Source organism: Salvia miltiorrhiza, chromosome 4 (assembly GCF_028751815.1).
Source record: "Salvia miltiorrhiza cultivar Shanhuang (shh) chromosome 4, IMPLAD_Smil_shh, whole genome shotgun sequence".
Classification (NCBI taxonomy): Eukaryota; Viridiplantae; Streptophyta; class Magnoliopsida; order Lamiales; family Lamiaceae; genus Salvia; species Salvia miltiorrhiza.
Window position 1 is genome coordinate 26631889 of NC_080390.1, and position 21953 is coordinate 26653841.

Genomic DNA, 21953 nt, shown 5'->3' on the forward strand with positions numbered 1-21953 from the left:
CTTCATTGCTGAAGCCCATTCGTCGATGAGTCCTTCCCAATCTTTAAAACTGGCTTCATCGAGGTTGAGAATCAATCCGTATGGATGGATTGGTTCAAGTGTGGCCTTTCCTACAGGAGTATCCCGCATTTGAGGCCGTCGTCGTCTGGTTCGTTAGTATCGGCTCGAATCTTCTTGAGCCCCATACCCCGCTTGTTGATGCTCAGCTTTGGGCATCTCTCCTTCTTGGTTCATCTTTAGATCAACCATATTGAGGTTAGCAAAAGATTCTGCTAACTCTTGTAGATCTTCTAATTCGATTCGATCAAGGTTATTCATGTTGTTTTCCCTTTCACGAGTCGAATTATATCCTCCGGCTGCAACTCCTTGGGTGCTGCATCAAGTGGTAGTGGATACGTCGGGTCTTTGGACCATTTATTTCGAATTTTTTCGGAACATGGTTTTCGCCGTTCGATGTCCTCCACCTTCTTCTTGATATCTTGCAAGAGGATTAAGATTTCCTCTTGTTTGATAGATATCCGGCTCATCTCCATCGGTAGTTCATACAACTTGACGCCATAATATTCCACCGTTTTTTGAATCTCCCGCAAGTTGATGTTGTCGGAAGAGCTAGGCTCGATCTTGTGGTAGCTTGGATAAGCTACTCCCGCCTTGTCTTTTGGTTCCATCAAATATGATATTGTTGATGGAGGTTGTCTCTGGCTGGTCGATTTGCCGATCTTGCCTCGGCATTCTCTAATAGGGCATCAAGATACCCCTGGATGTTCGTAATAATCTCACGAACGGTTTCCTCGTCCTCGGTAATGTTGATCATGAGGGATCGCCAATACCATCGTAATTCGCCTAATAGGCGACTGTTGTCTCTCTCCAAAGATTGGAGAGAAATCCTGTATACAAGACATCTCGGACACTCGTCCGGATCCATATAAATTTTTATGGAGTCTCCTCCCACATAGGTTATTCATAAAATAAATTAAATATAATATAATTCCTCAATAAAAACTCGCTCTGATACCATTTTAGGCGAGCGTGGGTTTAAAAAAAATTTTCTATGATTTTTGGGGTAAATCTATAAATAGTCATTTAAAGGGGGTTAGTTTTAAATATTCAAGACTTGGAAATGGGAAATTTGAGACAAATCTCAAAGTTGGTGTATTATTTTACAACTTTGAAAGTTGGTGGGAAAAATGAGAAAATGCTCAAAGGTTATGTATTTTGATGCTAATAGCCCTTAAATGAATAGGTTGTGGGTTCGCTTAACCCCTCATTCTAATTGGTGTTTTTATTTTGGGTTAATTACATGTAAATTCACAAAATTTCAAAATTTTCTGATGTTTCCCACAATATTTTAATTTTGCTAATAAATCCACCACCGAAACTCCACGTTGACATATTTACCCCAATTTAAAGCTGAGATGGGCATTGGAATATCCAGCGCGGCGAGACCGACCAACAAGAGAAATGATACGACGTCTGTTTCATTCATGAAGTACACACACAAGAACTCTAAATTTGTTAGAGTAGCCCTGAAGTCGCCGCCACTTGAAACCACTGCCGCGGGCGCCTTTGAAAATCGACGAGGCTGACACCCGTCGTCTAGTGTCGCGCCTCCACCACTCGAATCGCGAGCACCAGCCGTTCAAGCACTTTCGTCGTCGTTCTTCCACCACCGCGCACAGGGTCCGCCGCCGCCGATCCTTTCTCTATTCTCAGCGATGCACTGCACATGTTCAATGCAAAACTCGATTCGAAATTCAATTTGTTTTGTGGGGAAGGAATTATGAATATGGATGGAATTAGATGCATATGACAAGATTTGTAGGTCGGGGCTTGACGAGTAATTGGGATGATTAGTTGCATAGATTTGTAGGTTGGGGCTCGACGAGGAATTGGGAGGATTAGTTGTAGAGAATTAGATACACAGGTCAGGTCATAATTTGTGTTGTGGTTGCGGTTGTTGGCTACGAGGTGGCGATGGAGGAGGTGTTGTGGCGGAGGAGATTAAGAGAGTAAAGAGAAAAGATGATGAGTTACATATTTCTAAAAGATTTTTATTTTTCTTTCTTTAATTGATATGTCATAAGTGATTGTCATGTAATTAGCACGTCATAAGTGATTGCCATGTAATTTGTCACCGTAGGAATATTAAGAACGAATGTTCAGGTGGTGGATTAATTTGCAAAATTGAAATATCGTAGGAAACATCATAAAATTTTGAAACTTAGTGAATTTACGGACAAGTAACCCTTTTATTTTTGGTTTTTTATTTTTTAAATTCCAACCTCTCTCTCTGCCTCTGGTAGTTTTGAAGCACATAATTTTTCAAAACCCACCCAACAAATCAAATTGTTGTACCACCTCCTCTCATCAAATGCTTCAGTTGAATACAAAGCCGCAAATCTCTGTAATTATCTTCTGCAATCTCAATAATTTTGGTAAATCTGGACAACCTTATGATTTTCTCCTTTTTTTATCAATAATTATTGTCGGCATCTTGACGATGAAGTGCAGTCTATTGGTAAAACGCTTCTCCTTCAACCAATAGGTCGGGGGTTCGAGTCACCCTAGGAGCTTAGAGTGTGAGTTTCTTTGATTGTAACATTAAAAAAAATAAAAAATTATTGTCGGCATCTTAAGGAATTTTACTTCTTTAATTAGTGCTCTTCTTCTTCATCATCTCCCACTTGTTGGAGATCATTTCCCAACGATCATTTTATCTGAGTTTGCTATTATCTAGTGCATGACATTGATTTCATTGCAACATAGTTGTAGAAATATAAAGACAGAATATTTTGGAGAAAAAAATGATTGTATTATTTTTGGAGTGAGTTGCATAGACTTGCACCATAAACTCTTATTTGTACTAATAACCTAGGCATATGAAGCATCTAAGAGTAAATAAAAAACTCATAAATTACATTCAATATTAGGTAGATGATTCATATTCATCCGTGTAACCTATGACTTTAGTTTCTTGCAAAAGATGGTCCTCCAAGAGGTTTAGTGAAAATATTTTTTGAATTGCTCTTGACTTGGACAATACTTGATGTTGATTTCACCTTCATTAACAAGTTCCCTTAAGAAATGAAAACGAAGCCGAATGTGCTTCGTTTTTCCATGCAAAACAGGGTCTTTGGAGACAGATATATCATAGCTATTATCACAAAAAGAGTTGTCGGACCAGGCTACTTGCAATTCAAACTCTCTAGAATACCTCTGATCCATAAAGATTGATATCCAGCTAAAGAAGCTGCGATGTACTTTGCTTCGGTGGTAGAAATAACCAAAATCCGATGTTTTTTTTACACCAATGCTTCTACCAAGATCACTATCAGAATACCCAACAAATTTGATAGGAACTTGTGCTTCATAAAAAATGCCATGACAAAATTGTTCCTTTGACATACCTCAAAATTCTTTTTGCTGCCTCCCAATGATTAGAATAAGGCTTTTCTATGAACCTACTAATCAAGGTTATAACAAAGATAATATCAGGTCTTTTGGCAGTCAAATACATTAAGTTTCCTACCAATCTTCGAAACATGGTGGTATTCACGAGTTTTCCTTCACCATTTTTGCTGAGCTTCAATCCAGTAATGCAAGGAGTCGATACAAGATTAGAATGCTCCATATTGAATTTCTTTAGGATCTCGGTTGCATACTTTTCTTGAGAAATAAAAATTCCCGACATTGATTGTTGAACATTAATCCCAAGAAAAAATGATGCAACTCTCCCAGATCAGTCATCTCAAATTCTTTTATCATAGAGCTTTTAAAATCTATCAACATCTTCAGATTATTTCATGTGAAGATAAGATCAACATAAAGACTTACATACTCATCACCACCTCCACCAGATTCTTCTCCCTCATGGCCTCTCTCCCTCAGTCAAAGCTCTGCGCCGGTACGGAGTGGATCACATTCTCCCAATCGGACCACTGGCGCCGTTTGAGAGATCAGAAACCCTAATGGATGGGTAGGAAGAGAGGGGAGGGTGATGTGGATTATGTTAATTTTTTTATTAAAATATAATAAATCTGGCAATTCCAAGTGGATTAATAAGTCCACGTAATCTATCTCCGGTGTTCCACGTCAACTACCATGCGCCGGAAAATTTTTACGGGACACAATTAAAAAAATATTGATAGGTTGGGTACCAATTAGATATTATCAAAAAATTGGGACATAATCGATAATTCAACCAAACGATGAGACATAAAGTGACATTTACCCTTTTTTTAATACTTTTTAAAGTTCATGTTAAAAAATTAAAATTCATTCAAAATTGGTGTATTTTAACACCAATAATCCATTATAATACGTCAACGGCAACATGATGAAACTCCCATGTTTAATTTTTCTCTGTAGTTGAATTCCAATTTGTATCACAATCTTTTCAAGTTTCATAGTGAAATAGTGAAGTGCTTCAATCAGTACAAATTCTTATTGTTTTGAAGGTTTGATCCAAAAATAGCAAATCCATTTTTCTCACAAGTGTAAATGAACATAAATTCTTTTGTTGAAAACAAAACAAAACAAAACAAAACAAATAAAACTTTACATCAATCTCAAACCAACTGCATCAAGTTGGGGTTTCTTAAAGGGAGAAGGAAGATTTGAGCACTGCACTACATATAGCAAAAGTCCAAGCGTGCAGTCAGAGTCAGTATTCAACAAATCAGACTAATTCAATAAACTATGCAACAAGCTTCTCTACTTACATTTATATATTCATGTGAGATCAAACGTGTCTTTATTTAAGCTACAATCAATCCTTTATACGATATATATGAAAAATATCATTTTATATTTCATTATTTCGAACTTTTTCTCAATTGTACCCCAATTAATGTATGCGAGTTTACAAATTAAAAATCATGTTTTTAGCATCAATTTTAACCGATCCGATTATGAATAACTGGAATTGAGAGCATGAATAAATCTTCTTAACTTGAACTACAAAACCTCCAAATCAATTTCTCGATCCGACATCAATTTGACACTATGGATCGATGTCTGACGGGAAAATTGGTTTGATGATTTTGTAGCTCAAGTCAACAGAATTCCGATCGATTTCACTGACTTTAGTCGGAAATGATGCCTCAAGAAAATAGAGTTGACTTTCTTTACTAGTAAGGTAGAATTATTAAGGATCATTAATTTGGCAAACATTAGGGCACTAACGTCAAAAGGTTCGAATGCTAGGGATACCATATATATATAGAAGGCATTTGGTTTGACTGATTGTATCATTCGACTCGTGATGAATAATTGGGTCCGCACTATTTGAATGATTATTTATCACTCCAAAGTTGAGTAGATTATTTAATCAATTTTCAATCACAAACGCCCCAATAATATATATGCATAGTAGATAATAAGATTAAGACTAACCTGCAGGCCGGTATGCCCTCCAAATGGCAGCAGTCCAAGAATTGGGACGTCCCTCTCCCATCTCCCATCTTTTGTCATCTACACAGACTACAAGCACAAAAGATCAACAGTCTGTCATAATATTTTATTGTATTGAGATAAATAAAGATTTATTCGAGTTACAATATTCCCCCAAAGAAAGCAAAAGTCATGCAAAAAGAAACGTACACCGACGAACACAACAGCCATGGAACCTCCTCTGATGGTCTCCTCAGGGTTTCTTCCAGCAGCAACGCTGCTGGAATCACTGATCCTTGTCTCCGATGAAGTCGCGTCGGTGGAGAAGGCTCCTCTCCTGCAGAGGAAGAACATCTCAACGATGATGAGAAGGATAAGGTTACTGTCCTCGTTGTTCGAGGAGATCCAAGAACAAGTGCAGAAGCAGCCACTCCCACCATCTTCAATGTTGTGCCTCACCGAGCTCTACTCCGTTATTCGAAGGGTGAAGATTCTGATCGAGAGCTCCGTACAAGGCAGCCTCTTGTGGAATCTCATGCAAACTGAAAGCGTCTCAAATCAGTTCTACACATTGGTGAAGGAGATGGGCAGGGCACTTGATATCCTGCCTCTGAGCTTGCTCGATTTGACGGCAGATACCAAGGAGCAGGTTGAGCTCCTCCACAAGCAGGCAAGGAGAGCTCAGCTGTATGTGGACCATATCGAGGCTCAGACAAGGGATGAGCTCATCCGAACCGCGGTCATAAACAGCGTGAGGAATCAAGAGAGCAAGGGCTTTGTTGATCTCATAAGAGTCAGAGACAGTTTGAGCAGCATTGGTCTAAATAGCCCAGCACAGGTTGAAGAAGAGATTTCGAAGCTTGAGGCAGAAGCAGAGAAGCAAGCAGGCACAGGTGGGCTTGTAGTGGTTTCTAATATTAACAGTCTCATATCCTTGATATCAATATCAAGAACTGCAGTTTTCAGTGTGGAAGAGAACTCCACAACTCACGAAGATCTGAAGAAGCGAAAGGTGCCCACAAGCAATCGCCAAGATCAGTCATTTTCTAGCTGTGTGGCAGTGAGCGTACCTGATGAGTTCCGCTGCCCGATCTCACTGGACTTGATGAATGATCCTGTGATCGTAGCATCGGGGCATACCTATGACCGGAGCTCGATAGCACAGTGGATAAATTCGGGTCACCACACGTGCCCGAAGAGCGGGCAGAGGCTGATCCACATGGCCCTCATACCGAACTATGCATTGAGAAGCTTGATCCAGCAATGGTGCCAAGAGAACATGATCCCAACCACATCGTCTTCGGAGGTGGAAAGAAGTGGTAGCAAGAGAAGATCTTCTTGTGAGGCTGCTGTTGATCATATCTCTGTGACTAAAGCTGCTGCAGATGCTGTAAAGATGATGGCCGAATTTCTGGTAGGGAAGCTAGCAACGGGATCACGAGATATCCAAAGGCAGGCAGCTTATGAGCTCCGGCTGCTTGCAAAAACTGGAATGGATAACCGCAGTATAATTGCAGAGGCAGGAGCTATTCCATTTCTGGTCACTCTTCTAGGTTCACCTGATTCGAGAATCCAGGAAAATGCAGTGACAGCATTGCTCAACCTCTCGATACATGAGAACAACAAGATGCTCATCATGGCTGCCGGAGCAATTGGCAGCATAGTGGAAGTCCTGCAATCAGGAAATACAATGGAGGCGAGAGAGAACGCAGCAGCAACAATCTTCAGCCTGTCAATAATAGGTGAGCATAAAGCAATTATCGGTGCTCACCCGCGAGCTATTCCAGCACTGGTGCGGCTCCTAGGTGAAGGAACAACAGCAGGAAAACGTGATGCTGCTACAGCACTCTTCAACCTTGCACTTTTCAATGCTAACAGAGGCAAGGTAATACTCTCGGGCGCAGTCCCATTGCTTATTGACCTGCTGACAGATGATAAGGCGGGTATCACTGATGATGCCTTAGCAGTGCTTGCCCTCCTTTTGGGATGTGCTCAAGGACTGGAAGAGATAAGGAGGAGCCGTGATCTTGTACCCCTTCTTATCGATCTTTTGAGATTCGGATCTTCCAAGGGGAAGGAGAACGCGATTACCCTTCTTCTCGGACTCTGCAAAGATGGGGGAGAGGAAGTTGCACCAAGACTATTGATGAATCCATTCAGCATTCCTTCTCTTCAGAGATTGACAGCTGATGGCTCGTTAAAAGCTCGACGAAAAGCTGATGCTCTGCTTAGAATACTCAACAGATGCTGCTCTCAAATCCCAATTCATGCTGGATGTTAAAAAGCTTCAGTTTGTTCTTCTACTTCTTTGTCCCTTTGCCTGGTTATACCACATTGATCAATGTCTTCTGTAAATGTGTAAACAACACCAACAAACAGATGATTTATATTACATAAGCAACACTTTGCTTTGTTATTCAATGCAAGAGATGGGATGCAAACATATATGTCATTGTCAAAGAAGCCCAACTCATCTGCATGATTAAAAAATAAATAACCAAAATTAGATTAAAAGATAAAGACTTGTAAAGAGAGGAACTTGACAAGTGGAAAACCTTACCTCAGACACTCCAATTGCTGCTGGGAAGACTTGAATCAAATATACTCAGAGAAAGAAGAATAGTACAACTAAGAGCACGAGACAAAGTATATTAGGTTTTGTAACTATCTTGTTTCTTTAAGAAATGAAGCAGTAAATTTGACTGGGATTCAGAAGATGATGCACGTCAATCCTCTCGGTACCAGTATATGTTATAATTCGATGACAATAAAACAGTAAATACGAAAAATAAGTACACAAATTTACTGTGGAAACCCAGAAAATCTACAGACAGAGAAGAAACCTCATAATGTTGCAAAATTAGGTTACAGTGACAATCTTAAATATGAAACTTCTCTAGTAACAGTGAAGAGTCAAAACTAGCAAATACAATATATATATAAACAAGGATCTGGAATACATTTGTTCTGAGGGATATCTGAGAGAAACAAAAACAACTATATTAGTTAAACCTTGTTCTTTACAAGAATTTACATATGAATTACATCAGGAACTGTCACCATACATTATTACAAAAGGGCATGATTCTCAAACAGGTTCAACTTGTGTTCAACCGAGCAGCGAGGTGGACCATCTACAGGAAACCATTGCATTTACCAGTGAACAATTATTCACATGCTGCAAGATGTGGAAGGTTAAGCTTATAACTCTATCAATTCTAATTCAATGTGTCTTCCCCTTGTTTCATAGTTCCAAAACCAAGTTCCACTGTCCATCAACTCCGCCTCAATAGGCTTCAACTGAATATCTAAACCTGAATTATATTTTAAATGAAATCCTACAATTAGTAATGTGTTTAACATGCAAAATGATTCAGCAGATAGGCAGATTGTAACATGTTCAGCATATACAGACATCCATATAATCCAAACACTCAATATACCATAAAACGTATGTATGTGAGTGTGTATTGAATGAATTCTCTTAGCTCATAGTTACTTTCTTTCTGACTTCACTTAGTATATCATGGCTGTATCATTCCAAACACCAACACGTGCCTCATCATTTTAGAAGTACGAACATAGTACCGTAGGTTTCCATGCATGCATCCCATAAGTTCAAACTTAAGAGTCTCTATCATACTTGATAAAGATATGTAAACAGCAACATTGGGAGAAAGAGTTCAAAGGAAAAATGTACAAAATTTATTACGAATTGAACTATGCAGATTTAGCATGAATAATAAGGCCTCTACTGATACCTAATATCACATTATGTTAGTTCCAGTTGATTTCAAAAAGTAATAGTGATATCTAATGCAGCACCACAAGCAAGTTGAGATTACTATACAATACCATACATCCTTCCTGCAAGAAAGAAATTAACTAACTGCAAAAACAGGGTACTGCAAACTTTATCATGGATGAGAATCAGCAGATTAGTGGTTCATTGTCTCTCATAAACAGTCTCACATGTAAAAAGCAAAAAAGTTCCTGCGGTCCATCCAAATCACCGCAAGTGATTTTTGCCCTAGTTGAAAAATGGATTCTAAACCATTGATTTATGAAGGCTTGCAAAAATAGAAGCCATGTACAGCAGGTATATCCAACACCAACCTGTAACTCCTGGGGTAATCTGCATTCTGTGGCCATCTGGGACATCAAAAGTATAATTCCCCTGCATAAGATAAGAAAAGTTGAGATTCTATGAATCTATACATGCTAAAAATTTTCTGGAGGGAATACACAAAAACTTAGTCATGGTAATATGTCTGAAAACCCTGCCTTAGCTGACCTTGTTCCGGATCAGAAGTGAAAAGCACTTTAAGTCAGAAGACTAATACTATTATTTGGCAGACTGTTGTTATACATAGAGATTAAGACCACTTAGATGAGAATCTACAATAGAGAGGAATTCAAGAAGCTCTTCTCCCCTTGGCATGCCACTTCTTATTACAAAAGTGCATTCCAATTTCTCATCCTCCTCCCAAAAATAGAAAATGTGTTGGTCCATTCGATATTTGAGTCATGCAGATCTCCACCAACCACATGGGTCCTTAATGATCCTCTAGTTCGCCCTTACCCAAAAATCATTAGATAATTCTGATCTAACTTCTGAGGCACCAAACAGTAATTCAGAAAGTAAGATTCTTTTCTTCTAACAATGATATTGTTCTAGGATCTAGAATGTCAAATGCATTTGTGTAATACATATAAAATTGCTTCTAAGAGAAGGATAAGGTACCTATGTCAAATATTAGAAATAGAACTGCCAAACTCACCTGTATTACAACATCCCTTGCTTCGAATTCAGCATTTCCATGCAGTATCACCTTTAAGGCCTCAAACCGCTGCATATCATGCTTCCAGTATGAGTTATCTCCTGAATTCCAATTTATTCCACCATTCAGAACTTTTATATTCTCTAGCTTGCACCTAGCACACCTGCATTAATGAAACATCAGCTTAGTAAATCTGAAACCTTTATTCAAGGAGCGCATACTCCACGGTATTCATCTCCATAGTTCATTACAGCTTGGCATAACAATACCTCCTTCCATACTGTAATAGAGCTTCACCTATTTCACTGGCAGTTGAGCCCACAATATTTTCAGCCAAAATGACCAAACTTCCATTAAGCTGTATTAAGTGAGAGATATCAGTAAAAGGGTAAACTAATGAAGCAGCTAGGATATGCTAGCAAGTTTACAACCTGAACATTTCTCCATAGAAACTCAGCAACCTCGATTTGCAACTCAGAACCCTTGGCTATGGAACCACCCACAAACTGGCAAAAAGAAGACAGAACATAGCGGTTCAATTCTCTGATTCCAAATATGCTCGAGAGGAAAAGACGACAAAATAAATACATGCATAAATACACAACAGTTATATCAGAAAAGGAGGACGATTAGAAATCTGGTTTCTTCGCCAACTAATCCTGAGAAACTTCTATTCAGGGGCATAGCATTCTGCAAGAAGCTAAAAGTTGTAATAGCATAACAGAAATGTTGACAGGAATCAAGAACCTTTTGCCTGATGACTTCCCAAAGGGGCCCAAGAGCAGGATGAAGAAGGATGAGATATGGTGGTCCACAGTCAACATACATTTCATTATCTTCTACCTGCAAAAACAGGTAATAGAATATAAATATATAGATTGAAGCTTCAAAAAGTACTCTTATTAAAATTCTCAAGCATACAAAGTAATGTGGGATGATATGGTGTCTTATATATATATGGTATATCTTGTAGAGCAAGATTGTGCTTTCCTAGTTTAGTTTGGAATCTTGTGTATGTATAAGTGCTTTGATCAATAGATGATATAGAGTGAATTTTCCCCATCATATTTCTACCTTCGGTTTAACATGGTATCAGAGCCACGTTCAAATCTAGGGTTTGAAATTTAGAAATTGAAATTAGGATTTTAGAATTTGAAAGTCAAGGTTTTTGGGTGAAAAAATGGGCAATCACCCATTTCGAATCAGAACATCACCGTCCAGCCAGGGAGGTGCATCTCCACCAGACCAACCTTCGTCGGAATTCTGGTCGCCAGAATCGGTAAGGGTGGGTCCCACGCACGAGTGAAAGTATCTGTGCCATTTTCTGCTTCCTTACCCAGCAGTATCCCTTCTTTCTCATCAATCACATGCCTTGTTATGTTCTAGGTGGTCAATCTCCCATTCATGTTCTCTTTCCCTCTCGTTCTTTGTTCGCCATTGAGCTTACTTGTTTTGTTTGGGATGTTCGACCTCTGGTCACAAAATTGGATTCCAAATCATTAAAATGCATATTTTTAAGCTATTCACGAGTACAAAAGCGGTATATCAATGTTACAGTCCTAGTCCTAACAAATATTTTCTGTCGTCTTTTGGGAACATGAATCTTTTTCTCATGCCTCTTCTCCTTCTACTAGTGAGGGGAAGGATGATGATTTTCTTATATACACCATCTTCCCTCCTGTTGTCCCTTCTCTTGTTGTTCCTCCGACAACCTCCGACACAGACATATTCTCGTAAGTCCGACACATTCAGTTCCCGATGTTGCTTCAGCTCCAGATGCGCCAACCTCATGTCTTGATGAGCCAATACCTTCGTCATCGAATCCAACCACAAGTGATGATCAGCCCATTGCTCTTCATAAAGGTAAATGCTCATGTACATATCCCACTTTTGCTTTTGTTTCCTATAATCATATGTCCCCTTACTCTTGTGCTTTTATTGCTTCCCTCGATTCTATTCCTAAAATTGTTCGTGAAGCTTGGGCTCATCCTTGATGGCGCAAAACCATGATTGAGGAGATGAATGCTTTGTATGCTAATCGCACTTGGGTTTTGGTAGACCTTCCTACAGGTAAACGACCCATTGGTTGTAAATGGGTGTTTACGATCAAGGTCAATCCTGATGGCTCCACTGATCATTTGAAAGCTCGCTTTGTTGCTAAAGGTTATGCTCAGACTTATGGTGTTGATTATTGTGAGACATTTTCACCTGATTATTGTGAGACATTTTCACTTATGGCCAAACTCACCTCTATCCAGCTTTTTATTTCGCTGGTGGCCTGTCATCACTGGCCCTTTCACCAACTCGATGAGGATGTCTATATGGAGCAACCACCCTGTTTTGTTGCTTAGGGGGAGTCTAAGAAGGTATGTTATCTTCATAAATCTTGTATGGTTTGAAATAAAGTCCCTGTGCATGGTTTGGCATGTTTGCTCATGCTGATGAAAAGTTTGGTATGAAACAGAGTAAGTCCTATGATTCGGTTTCCTGCAAACGGTTGAATGTGGTATTATTTCGTTGGTTGTGTATGTGGATGATATTGTGATTATTGGTAGCGATTCTCAAGGCATTGCTTCTTTGGAAGCCTTTCTCCCTAGTCAGTTCAATACCCAAAGACTTGGGGGAGCTTAAGTACTTTTTAGGAGTCGAGGTCATGAGAAGAAAGCAATATTCTTATCTCAAAGAAAATATGTGCTTGATTTACTTTTTGAGACAGGAAAGTGGGCGCTAAACCGTGCGGCACTTCAATGGTTCCCAATTTACACTTTACTAAAGATGGTGTGTTACATGATGATCCCGAGAGATATAGAAGATTGGTTGGGAAGTTGAATTATTTAAGGGTGACACATATCCTGAGATAGTGAGGTGAGTCAGTGTATGTCGTCACCAACTTTTAACCACTAAAAAAGGCAGTGGAGCAAATTTTGTGCTATTTGAACAGAGCGCTTGGAAGTGGAATTTCGCATGGTGACTATAGTCGTGATAAGATTGAATGGTTTTCATATTATGATCGGGCAGGGTCAAAAGAAGATAGATCTACTTCGGGATTCTGTGTGTTCTTTGGAGGGAATATGATTTCATGGAAAAGCAAGAAACATAAAGTGGTTTCAGGCTCAAGTACGTATTTCGTAGTATGTACGTCAGTTTCTAAATGAAGTGGGTTTGGCAGTTTCTATGGCTACATCTGTGTGTGAGATCATGTCTGTACGTCAGTTTCTAAATGGAGTGGGTTTGGCAGTTTCAATACCAGCTAAGTTGTGGTGTGATAATCAGGTTGCACTTCAAATTGCATCTAATTTAGTCTTTCATGAGCGAACCAAGCATATTGAGATTGATTGTCACTTTGTTTATGAGAAGATTAAACGGGGATTGATTTATACTGGATATATGAGAACTGAAGACCAATTGGGAGAAATCTTCACTAGCTCTCAATGGAGTTAGGCTTGATTATATTGTAACAAGCTAGGCATGATTAATATTTATGCTCCTGCTTGAGGCGGAGTGTTAGAAATAGACTATATATATGGTATATCTTGTAGAGCAAGATTGTGCATTTCTAGTTTAGTTTGGACTCTTGTGTAAATATAGGTGCTGATCAATAGATGATATATTTATCATGGTGGTTTGATAAATTGAACAGATACTTATTTCATGCTAAATTTACCTCTGGAATTGTTACTCCACACCGAGAAAGTAAATCATAAGCATTGCGCATCATGTCCAACAGTGCACCATCTGGAGTCTGATATGAAAAGTCAATGTAAGAGCGCTTTTAAGCATATCATGAAAAGACAAATAAATAAATTCATCATAACAACTCACTAAGCAGAATTTTTTGACAAATGAGCTCATTTGAATTTTTGGTAGAGGCATAAGTGCACAAATATGAGTTCTATACAAAACACACACATATATGCATATCCTGAAGTATATACCTCATTACATTCGAGAAGAAGACGTAGTAAGACAGGAGCATAACAAACTATTAAGAGAAAGTATTCTTACTCTTAGGGGCCATAAAACTTTTAGTAACAACAAGCAAGCATGACCAGGTTTGTGATAAAAGGGAAATCTATCAGTAGAACAATGCTCTATCTATGCCTATCTGCAAAAGGATAAGTATCAAAAAGTTAATCAATTGGACCTGGTGCAGAGACTTGTCAGCATGGCGCCTTTTCTTCTTGGCAGAAGATGTGACCTTTCTTCTTTCGTTGTACACAATAAAGGTATCTAGATCATCTGAAAATAATAATTTTTCGCAGTCAGCACAAAAATTCATACAGAAAATCATAAAGAGCTTGCAGTGTGTCATACCTACGTCCAGACCTTCAACACCTTTATAACATCGTGAAGAATATCTGTTGCTGAAATGATCAGCGATATTTTGCATTGTACATTCCAGACGGCCTCCAGGAACACTGCCACAAATCAAAAAATGAAGAACAGTGAATTATCAAAATAAATATCAAAAGACAGTAAAATCCCACAAATCATATGTGATATGAAGCTAGAACCTATAACTACTTTCCAGAGTACTTCAGAATTGTTGGCCGTTTAAATTGTTAAAAACTTATTCCCAGACAAGTGAATTGCCCATCATGAACCACAGACATTGTCAAATTTTAATTAACAAAAGATAAAATGAGAAAAGTCTATTAGAAATGAAAACCTAGTTGATAGACGATCTTGCAACATTTTGATATAAGAATGTATATGTTGTGTACATCTTCTAGCAGCTTTTAGGCTGAACTAGACCAAAATGTTGTCATCCAGTTTCACGTTTTACTATGGCAGTTTACCTGACCGTAATCAACTTCATGATTTTTTTCTCTGCTTGAAATTCTCATATAGTTGACCTTTTTCAACGTTTCATTTACCATTCATGTATAAAGTGCAGGAACAAACGGATATTTCTGAATAAATTTTGTGCAGATCTATTACTTAAACAAAGAGGAGTAACATATTTTTTTCCGAGGATCTATATGTAAAGCATAAGAAATTATTCAATTTTTTCAACGTGAAATATTAGGGAACAAAATCACTTCAGTGCCCCATTCATTTTCAGACTTTTCTCCATAACATTCAGTGTTTTACTAATAAGATCCCAGGTTAAATCACAATCTTAGCGGAAAGTTACTGAGATAATATTTTAATAAATGTTGGATTGACAGCCATGTCAAGGTGTAGATTAAAGCATAAGTAGTGTTAACTTAAGCAAAGATTTCCAAGCCATAAGCTTTACCAGTGTTTAATTCCAAATTGATCCATATATGTGATTGATTTTTTAATATTAAGCACCATCCCCGGCAAACTGCTCTCATCTGTACTTGATCCAATAAGCTCTGCAGAAGCTAAATCCACGTAAAGGATATTTGTATTGGCAGGGAACTCTGCCTGTAAACTTCACACAAGGAAGACAATGCAAGTTAGAATTCTGTTCAAGAAAAATATGGAAGGCATGGCATTTAAACATAAGCAAGCATGAAAGATAATGGCTACTGAGTGAAAATATTTCTTGAATTCATTATTGCAGAAATGAGTTTCATGCAAAGTAACTAGATAATTAATAAGCAGCAAAGCATTTCCTTAAGGAAAAGAATTGTACTTAGGAATTGGATCGAAAGAGAAGACTTTTGCTACATATAATCTAATCCACAGGAGGCTTTTGACGGTCATAGGCTTTTGAAACTATCTAGTTCATAAGAAATGTTCCCAGGACACCGCCATAATACATGAAGCAATATAGGCTTATGGATGTGGATGTGCATGTGTGTGGCCTTTTATCCTACTGATGGTAAATATCAAACAGTTCATTACCAGTTGATCCTTTAAACAATGACTCCTAAGACCAACTGAACGCAAAAACAAATAGAAAATGTATATGCACACATGGATATCTATCTCTGTATCCCAGAGAGCGAGAGAGATGAAGACAGAGAGTATCCACCCATAAAACGGCACCTTCAACCTAATGCCTATATCTATGTGGCAATTGATAATAAATATTCAGGATACAGCCATAGCCCTGGTCTATATGGTGTAACACCTATTTATTAGCAATTCATATTGTCTGCTATAATCGACATTCCTCTCACATTGTAACTCTTGTATTGGTGGTACTGAAATAAGAGATAGAATGCTAACTGAAACAGATTATCTGGATTGATTAATCTGAGGCATTAAAAGCCATACAAATTACCTCCAGAGGCAAAATTGATAAAAGTACAGCTTTAAATATATATCATGAGAAAGCATAAGGTGGTTGAAATAACAGTATATGAAATAGCATGACAAAGGAGATGAAGTACCTGTTTGGAGAATGGGAATCAACAGTGATTCCAAATTTTTCGAACTCGGTGTATTCAATACATGAGAAACCATATGCCCATTTATCATCTAAGTTCTTCTTCTCAAGTAGAACATTGATGCCTTCTGTTGCCCCAGGATTGCGTTTACATGAGGCAAATCCTAATTTCTGGAAAGATAGAAATTCATCTTAAAGCTGAGCTGTAAAGGGTATCCAGCTTCTTCCTAGCTTTGCTATCAATAAATTTGATCACATACACACAAAAAGAGAAGTTTAAAGATCTGTGCAACATGTGTTGTACAATGAAAATCCAACCCTAGAAGTGTACCCCATCATTCAATGGTGGAAGATCGCAATCAACATCTTTGTTACAGACTATATGACTATGATTATTAAGCTGTGATCTAACTAATAAAAATCTAGCAACAAAACTAGCAGCATCAGAAAGTAAACAGCAACTCATCATATAGCTAGGGAGCATTAGTGATTCGCATCCACCCCTAAGTATGAAAGACAGAGTCCTTAGAAAAATCATTAAAAGAGTAATAAGATTAATAAAATCCATAACTGAGGTGCATATTTTATGACTTCTTTCTCAGTCTAAGTAAAGGTATATGACACTCTTTTATGTTTCCGTTGCTCACCAAACCCCCTGTACACGACAAACCTTCACATAATTCAAACTACATTTAAGAGACTCATGAAGTAGACAATAGGTAGAAATCAAGTTCTTGCCTTTCCATGGTGCAAACCAATTCCAGCCAAAGCCAATAGAGTTATATCCGTGGCAGCTACAACATTACTGTAAATCCCAATATTAGTACATTATCCAATTTCAAAATAAAAGAAAAATTAGAAGAATGAAACCGACCTGATTTGTCTAACAGTAGCTCCTTTCCTTGCGTGACTCCGAAACCATTTAAAAATCCCTTTATCATGGGCCAATTTCCATATCACACCATGACCTCCAGGTTTACATACGGGCTCAAGAGGTCTTTTGGCAATCCAATGGCCATCTTCAGCAGCAATAGTGGGAACAAGTGGCTACAATTGATAACTAATTACATAACCTTGCCACTAATAAATAAATTGATTTGATAAGTATGAATATCAGAGATATGTTAGCACAAAATTAAAACCTGTTCAAAAAGTTGAAAATTCGATCTTCCCCGTCCAAACCATCCAAGCCTTTCACATAGATGAGTAATGTGTTCATGGTTGTTTTTCGCAGAGCTTGTCATAATTGCAACAGGAGTGATGCATTGTTTCTCATACAACTTGAAGTACAAGAACTCTCTAGCCTTGCAGAATAGAAATCTCCAATTAAATCACAACTGAAATGTTTTTTATCCCTCAGGACCATTGTTTTTCACAAACATCTTTTTTTTCAACAACAAAAACAGAACTATCTCTGGTTGAATAATTGATCCTTCATACCTGAAGATCTCTTATAAGGCCTTCCAATAACGTTCTCCCACAGTAAGGAAGCATTGCAGCAGGAAGACATTCACCAGTTTCAGGGTCTACCAGGCCGAGCCTGTCGGCCGACCCTCCTAGAGGATAAATTTCTCCCAGGTCAGGCAAACCCTGAAAATGGGTTAACAATGTAAAACCAAAGAAAAATTTCCAGAAATTTATCCCCAGGGTAAAATAAAATTGATAATGAACTAACCTGAATACCCCAAAAAGCGGCTTGAGATGCATATTCAGTGTCTTCAGACAGATCAAGAACAGAGGGAGGATGAATTTCCACAAATTGACATCTCAATGACTTAGCTGTCTGTCCATTCCAATGGGTGGTATGCGGCGTATGCCCTTCCTGAGTAGATTGAGCAAGCAGCTCTAACACTGAAATCTGATATCTAAAATGGAAACACGTGCTTAGGACTAACATCTACATGAGTAAATTTGATATGGCATTTTCTTAAATCATCAAAGTTAAAAGTTGGCAAACTAGGAACATTTATTCCTTGTTCGATCCATAGGATGTAATGGCCTTTAATAAAACAGTGGAGAAACCAAAAATCTTGAAACAAAGTCCTATTTATATCCTCTCAAGTTCAAATTTCGTACATTAAGATTCATGAAGTGCTTACAATAAATAAATCAAAAGTACAAAGGACATAATAAAAAATACTGAAATGCAACCTTCTTACAAGAGACTGAGAAGAGCAGATTGCTAAAAAAAACCTTCTTAGAAGAGTGCGAGTATTTTCTTTTTTTCTGCTATAGAACCAATGCATTCAAACAAGCAAAAAGTAAACATAAGCAATGAGAACCAAGTGAAAACCACAAGCCAGTGACAGGGAAAAGAAAAATGCTGGTAACTATATCTATATGAATTATAGATCCATTTAGTAACTGATGTCAGCTTTTATGAAGTGCTAACAATAGATAATAAATTTTTAAGGACATTAGTAAAGAGAGTGAAAGCTTTTTATTGAACTTTAATAGAAAATACCAAAAAGTAACCTTTGTAGAAGAAAGGTACTGGAGAGCAGTTCCCTCCATTGTAAAATAGAAATTAAGCATGAGCTCTAAAAAAAATAGAAATTAAGCAGAAAGCATTGTAAAACAACCTTCATAAAAGAGTGTGAGTAGAACAAGTTTTTGCTGCTTCAGAATAATCAATGCGTTCAAACAAGCTATATGTGAACATAAGCAATGTGAAAATAATGAAACTCGCAAGTCCAATGACCAAAAACATTTCTGAAACCGTAAGAAGTATGAATTAACTTCAATAACTGATGTCAACTTTTCCTTAGGAGCACAAGAGTTTCCTACAATATCTATTCCGAATAGCCTAAATATTGATAAGAACCATGGCTACCCATTTTAAAAACAATGCACCAGGAAGCCTCCTTCACCAATGTTAGTTCTAAATTCCTAAGTTGTAACCACATCTCTCCATTGTCTATGGCCAGCAATGCAATAAAAACAATTAAGACTAACATTATGTAAGCTGGTTCCTATGGAGTGTGGTTCAAATAAAAACTTCTTATTGTAAGAAGAACTTCTGCACTAAACCTATAAAGTAACTGCACTGAGCTCCTATAAGTATTCTAGATATTTGCTGAGTGTAGAGTTCAGCGCAATTACTTTATAGGTTCAGTCAGTGCAAGAGTTCTCACAGTTCTTACATTAAGAAGTTTTTATTTGAACTACTCCCGGTTCCTATCATCAGCAAATAGAATCTGAAAAAAGCACAAGTATAACCAGATTTCCATACTGACTTGTAAGAAGCCAAAAAAAAAAAACGTTCTTGATATACATGATTAGCCTCTTGCTGAGCTGCCATTATCTCAATCCACCAAAAGCTATAATCCTCTTTTTATTAAACCATATTTGTTCATCCAATCTCTCAGTGAGAAATGCAGAGTTTCAAAGAAGCATGGATAGCAAATAACTAACCAGAAAAGTTGCAAATTAAAAGTTATCAAAGCTTCCAAATAAAATGATCACAAGCACTAACCCGATTATTCCACCAATACAATTATAGAACTGCTCAACTTCTCCGAGCATCTTCAGCAGAGACCACAACGCCGCCCTATCTTCTTCATAAAGAGCTCGGCTTCTAGCCCCGCCATTCCCATCCCAATTCTCAATCGTCTCCGCCAACGCATAAAGCGCGCTTTTGAGAGAACTCATTCTCAATTCAAGCTCTCCGCTCTCCAACTCCCTCCCAAACTCACCCAGCACGTGCTCTTGCCCCGCCGCCGCAACACATTTCAGCATAAACAATTCATAATCACTCAAATTCACCCCTGCAAACTGATTCCTCCACGATTTGAGAAAAGACTTTACCCTAGAATCAGAGTCGATCGTCCTCAACTTCTCCGTCAAGGTCCGGCAGCCAGATAAGGCCTCCCTGAGCCCCTTCAGCCTCGCAATTTCCTTATAAAAACTAAGGTCCGGCGGCGGTGCGTACTCCACCGGCGCGGTGGAAACTCGCGTGATTGAAGCACATGAGCTCGGGGACTGCGTGAGTAAATGCAACTGATTCGGCGAGGAGAAAATTGAAGAAGATAAAAAGTAGTTGGATTGGCGAGAGAAATACTTGGAGAAGAACAAGGAATTAGATGGCCTTGAATTGAAGGCGAAGAGAGGATTATTGTGGCGCAGAACCGAATAATTGGTTCGCGCCATTGTAGAGAGAGGGAAAGAGAGAGAGTTTGTATTCGACTGTGTGTGTGAGTGAGTGTATTTTTTGTAGGGGAAAACGATGTGGGAATGTTTAGCGCGGATAAGCCGAAGATGCGGGAAGCATATGCTGAGCTTTTCGAAAGGGGTAATCTACTGTGCTTTTGATGCAGTGTGCAGTCTAGACATGTACGTTTAACTGATTTTTGCGTTAACAAACTCGAACGTCCAATGCTACTGAAGCATACACTGCACGAATTGTAGAGGGGGGAACTGTGACGTGAGTCGGTTGGGCTGTGCAAGAAATCCTGATCGCATGTTATTGATTCTGATTGGCTGGCCATATTTTCACCGTTTCTTTTTAACTTGTGTTCGACTTCTACTTTCATTAATTCTAGGAGATCATTAAACTTGCCCAGATAAAATTATCAACATTGTAATGTTTGTGTTCTGGGCATTTCAATCTGGATCTCATATATATAATATCTATATTATATTAAAAAAGTTTCAAAGCTCAAATTAATTTCAATAGTAACTTTGTAAAAAAACCAATGTTATGATCTATGTAAAATTTAAAATCAATGCATAAAATAAATTAACTGTTTATTAGCCCCCTCAGTTAGCTGCCACTAAACTTTAAATTTTACGTCCTTTGTACCACTTAAATTGGCTCGTTTTTTGTTTTGGGATGTTCCACTAAAACTAGTGTGTAACTCGTCGAATTTTGACGGATATCATCTGGTGTTATATTTTATATATATAAAAAAAACGTAGAAATTATTTTTTAATATATTTATAAATTATGGAGATTATACACTAAAAAATTGTTAATATGACATAGGTCTACGTTACACATCAAACTAAACTGAAAAAATAAATTAAAGAGGACTTTCATCCCTAAATATGACAAGAAAGAATCCAAAAGTTTGCCACCCATACCCGCGACCCGCGGATGCCTGACACCTATTACCCGTCGGATACCCACCGAGGCTTGAGAGGTAGGGGCGTTGCTGCTTCTCGGCGTTGACATCCTGCAATCAACCATGTGCTTTTGGGAGTTACTAGCTTTTGTTGAGAGCTAGCGGAGATAGAGAATTTACTAATCTACGATCGTTGCTGCTCTAGCGAGAGGAATTAATTAATTAAGTGATCTCTCATCATAACTGGATTAAACTGGTTAATATGATTAATAGATTGATTATGTGAATTTAGTTAATGAATTTACTACCATAGGATCAGTCGTTTTCATTATTTGAATTTTCCTCTTAAAATTTTATTTGCTGCTAGTTGAGTTTAGTTTTAGTTAAATCTTCTTCATTTTATGTTTGTCTGTC

At 38.0% G+C, this 21953-nt stretch overlaps 2 protein-coding genes across 3 annotated transcripts; one reads left to right on the top strand and one right to left on the bottom strand.

The window, feature by feature from the left end:
- The first annotated feature begins 5499 nt into the window (after positions 1 to 5499).
- Positions 5500 to 7806, top strand: LOC131020030 (U-box domain-containing protein 1-like). The gene has a single exon (XM_057948657.1). The coding sequence runs from the start codon at positions 5621 to 5623 to the stop codon at positions 7670 to 7672; it is 2052 nt and encodes a 683-aa protein (XP_057804640.1). The 5' UTR covers positions 5500 to 5620; the 3' UTR covers positions 7673 to 7806.
- Positions 7807 to 8311: 505 nt separating this feature from the next.
- LOC131020029 (UTP--glucose-1-phosphate uridylyltransferase 3, chloroplastic) lies at positions 8312 to 20844 on the bottom strand. 2 transcript variants are annotated; one of them, XM_057948656.1, is made up of 17 exons: positions 19952 to 20844; positions 18152 to 18341; positions 17917 to 18066; positions 17619 to 17780; positions 17351 to 17523; positions 17215 to 17281; positions 16481 to 16647; positions 15415 to 15573; positions 14499 to 14590; positions 14317 to 14411; positions 13837 to 13914; positions 10920 to 11015; positions 10604 to 10678; positions 10442 to 10530; positions 10173 to 10335; positions 9508 to 9568; positions 8312 to 8705 (listed from the first exon to the last, which is right to left on the bottom strand). In XM_057948656.1, exons 1-17 carry the CDS (start codon positions 20623 to 20625, stop codon positions 8593 to 8595), a joined length of 2604 nt encoding a protein of 867 aa, XP_057804639.1. In that variant the 5' UTR covers positions 20626 to 20844; the 3' UTR covers positions 8312 to 8592. The 2 variants fall into 2 exon arrangements, with proteins under 2 accessions (XP_057804639.1, XP_057804638.1); XM_057948655.1 differs by having other exon boundaries at positions 14487 to 14590.
- Positions 20845 to 21953: the final 1109 nt, after the last annotated feature.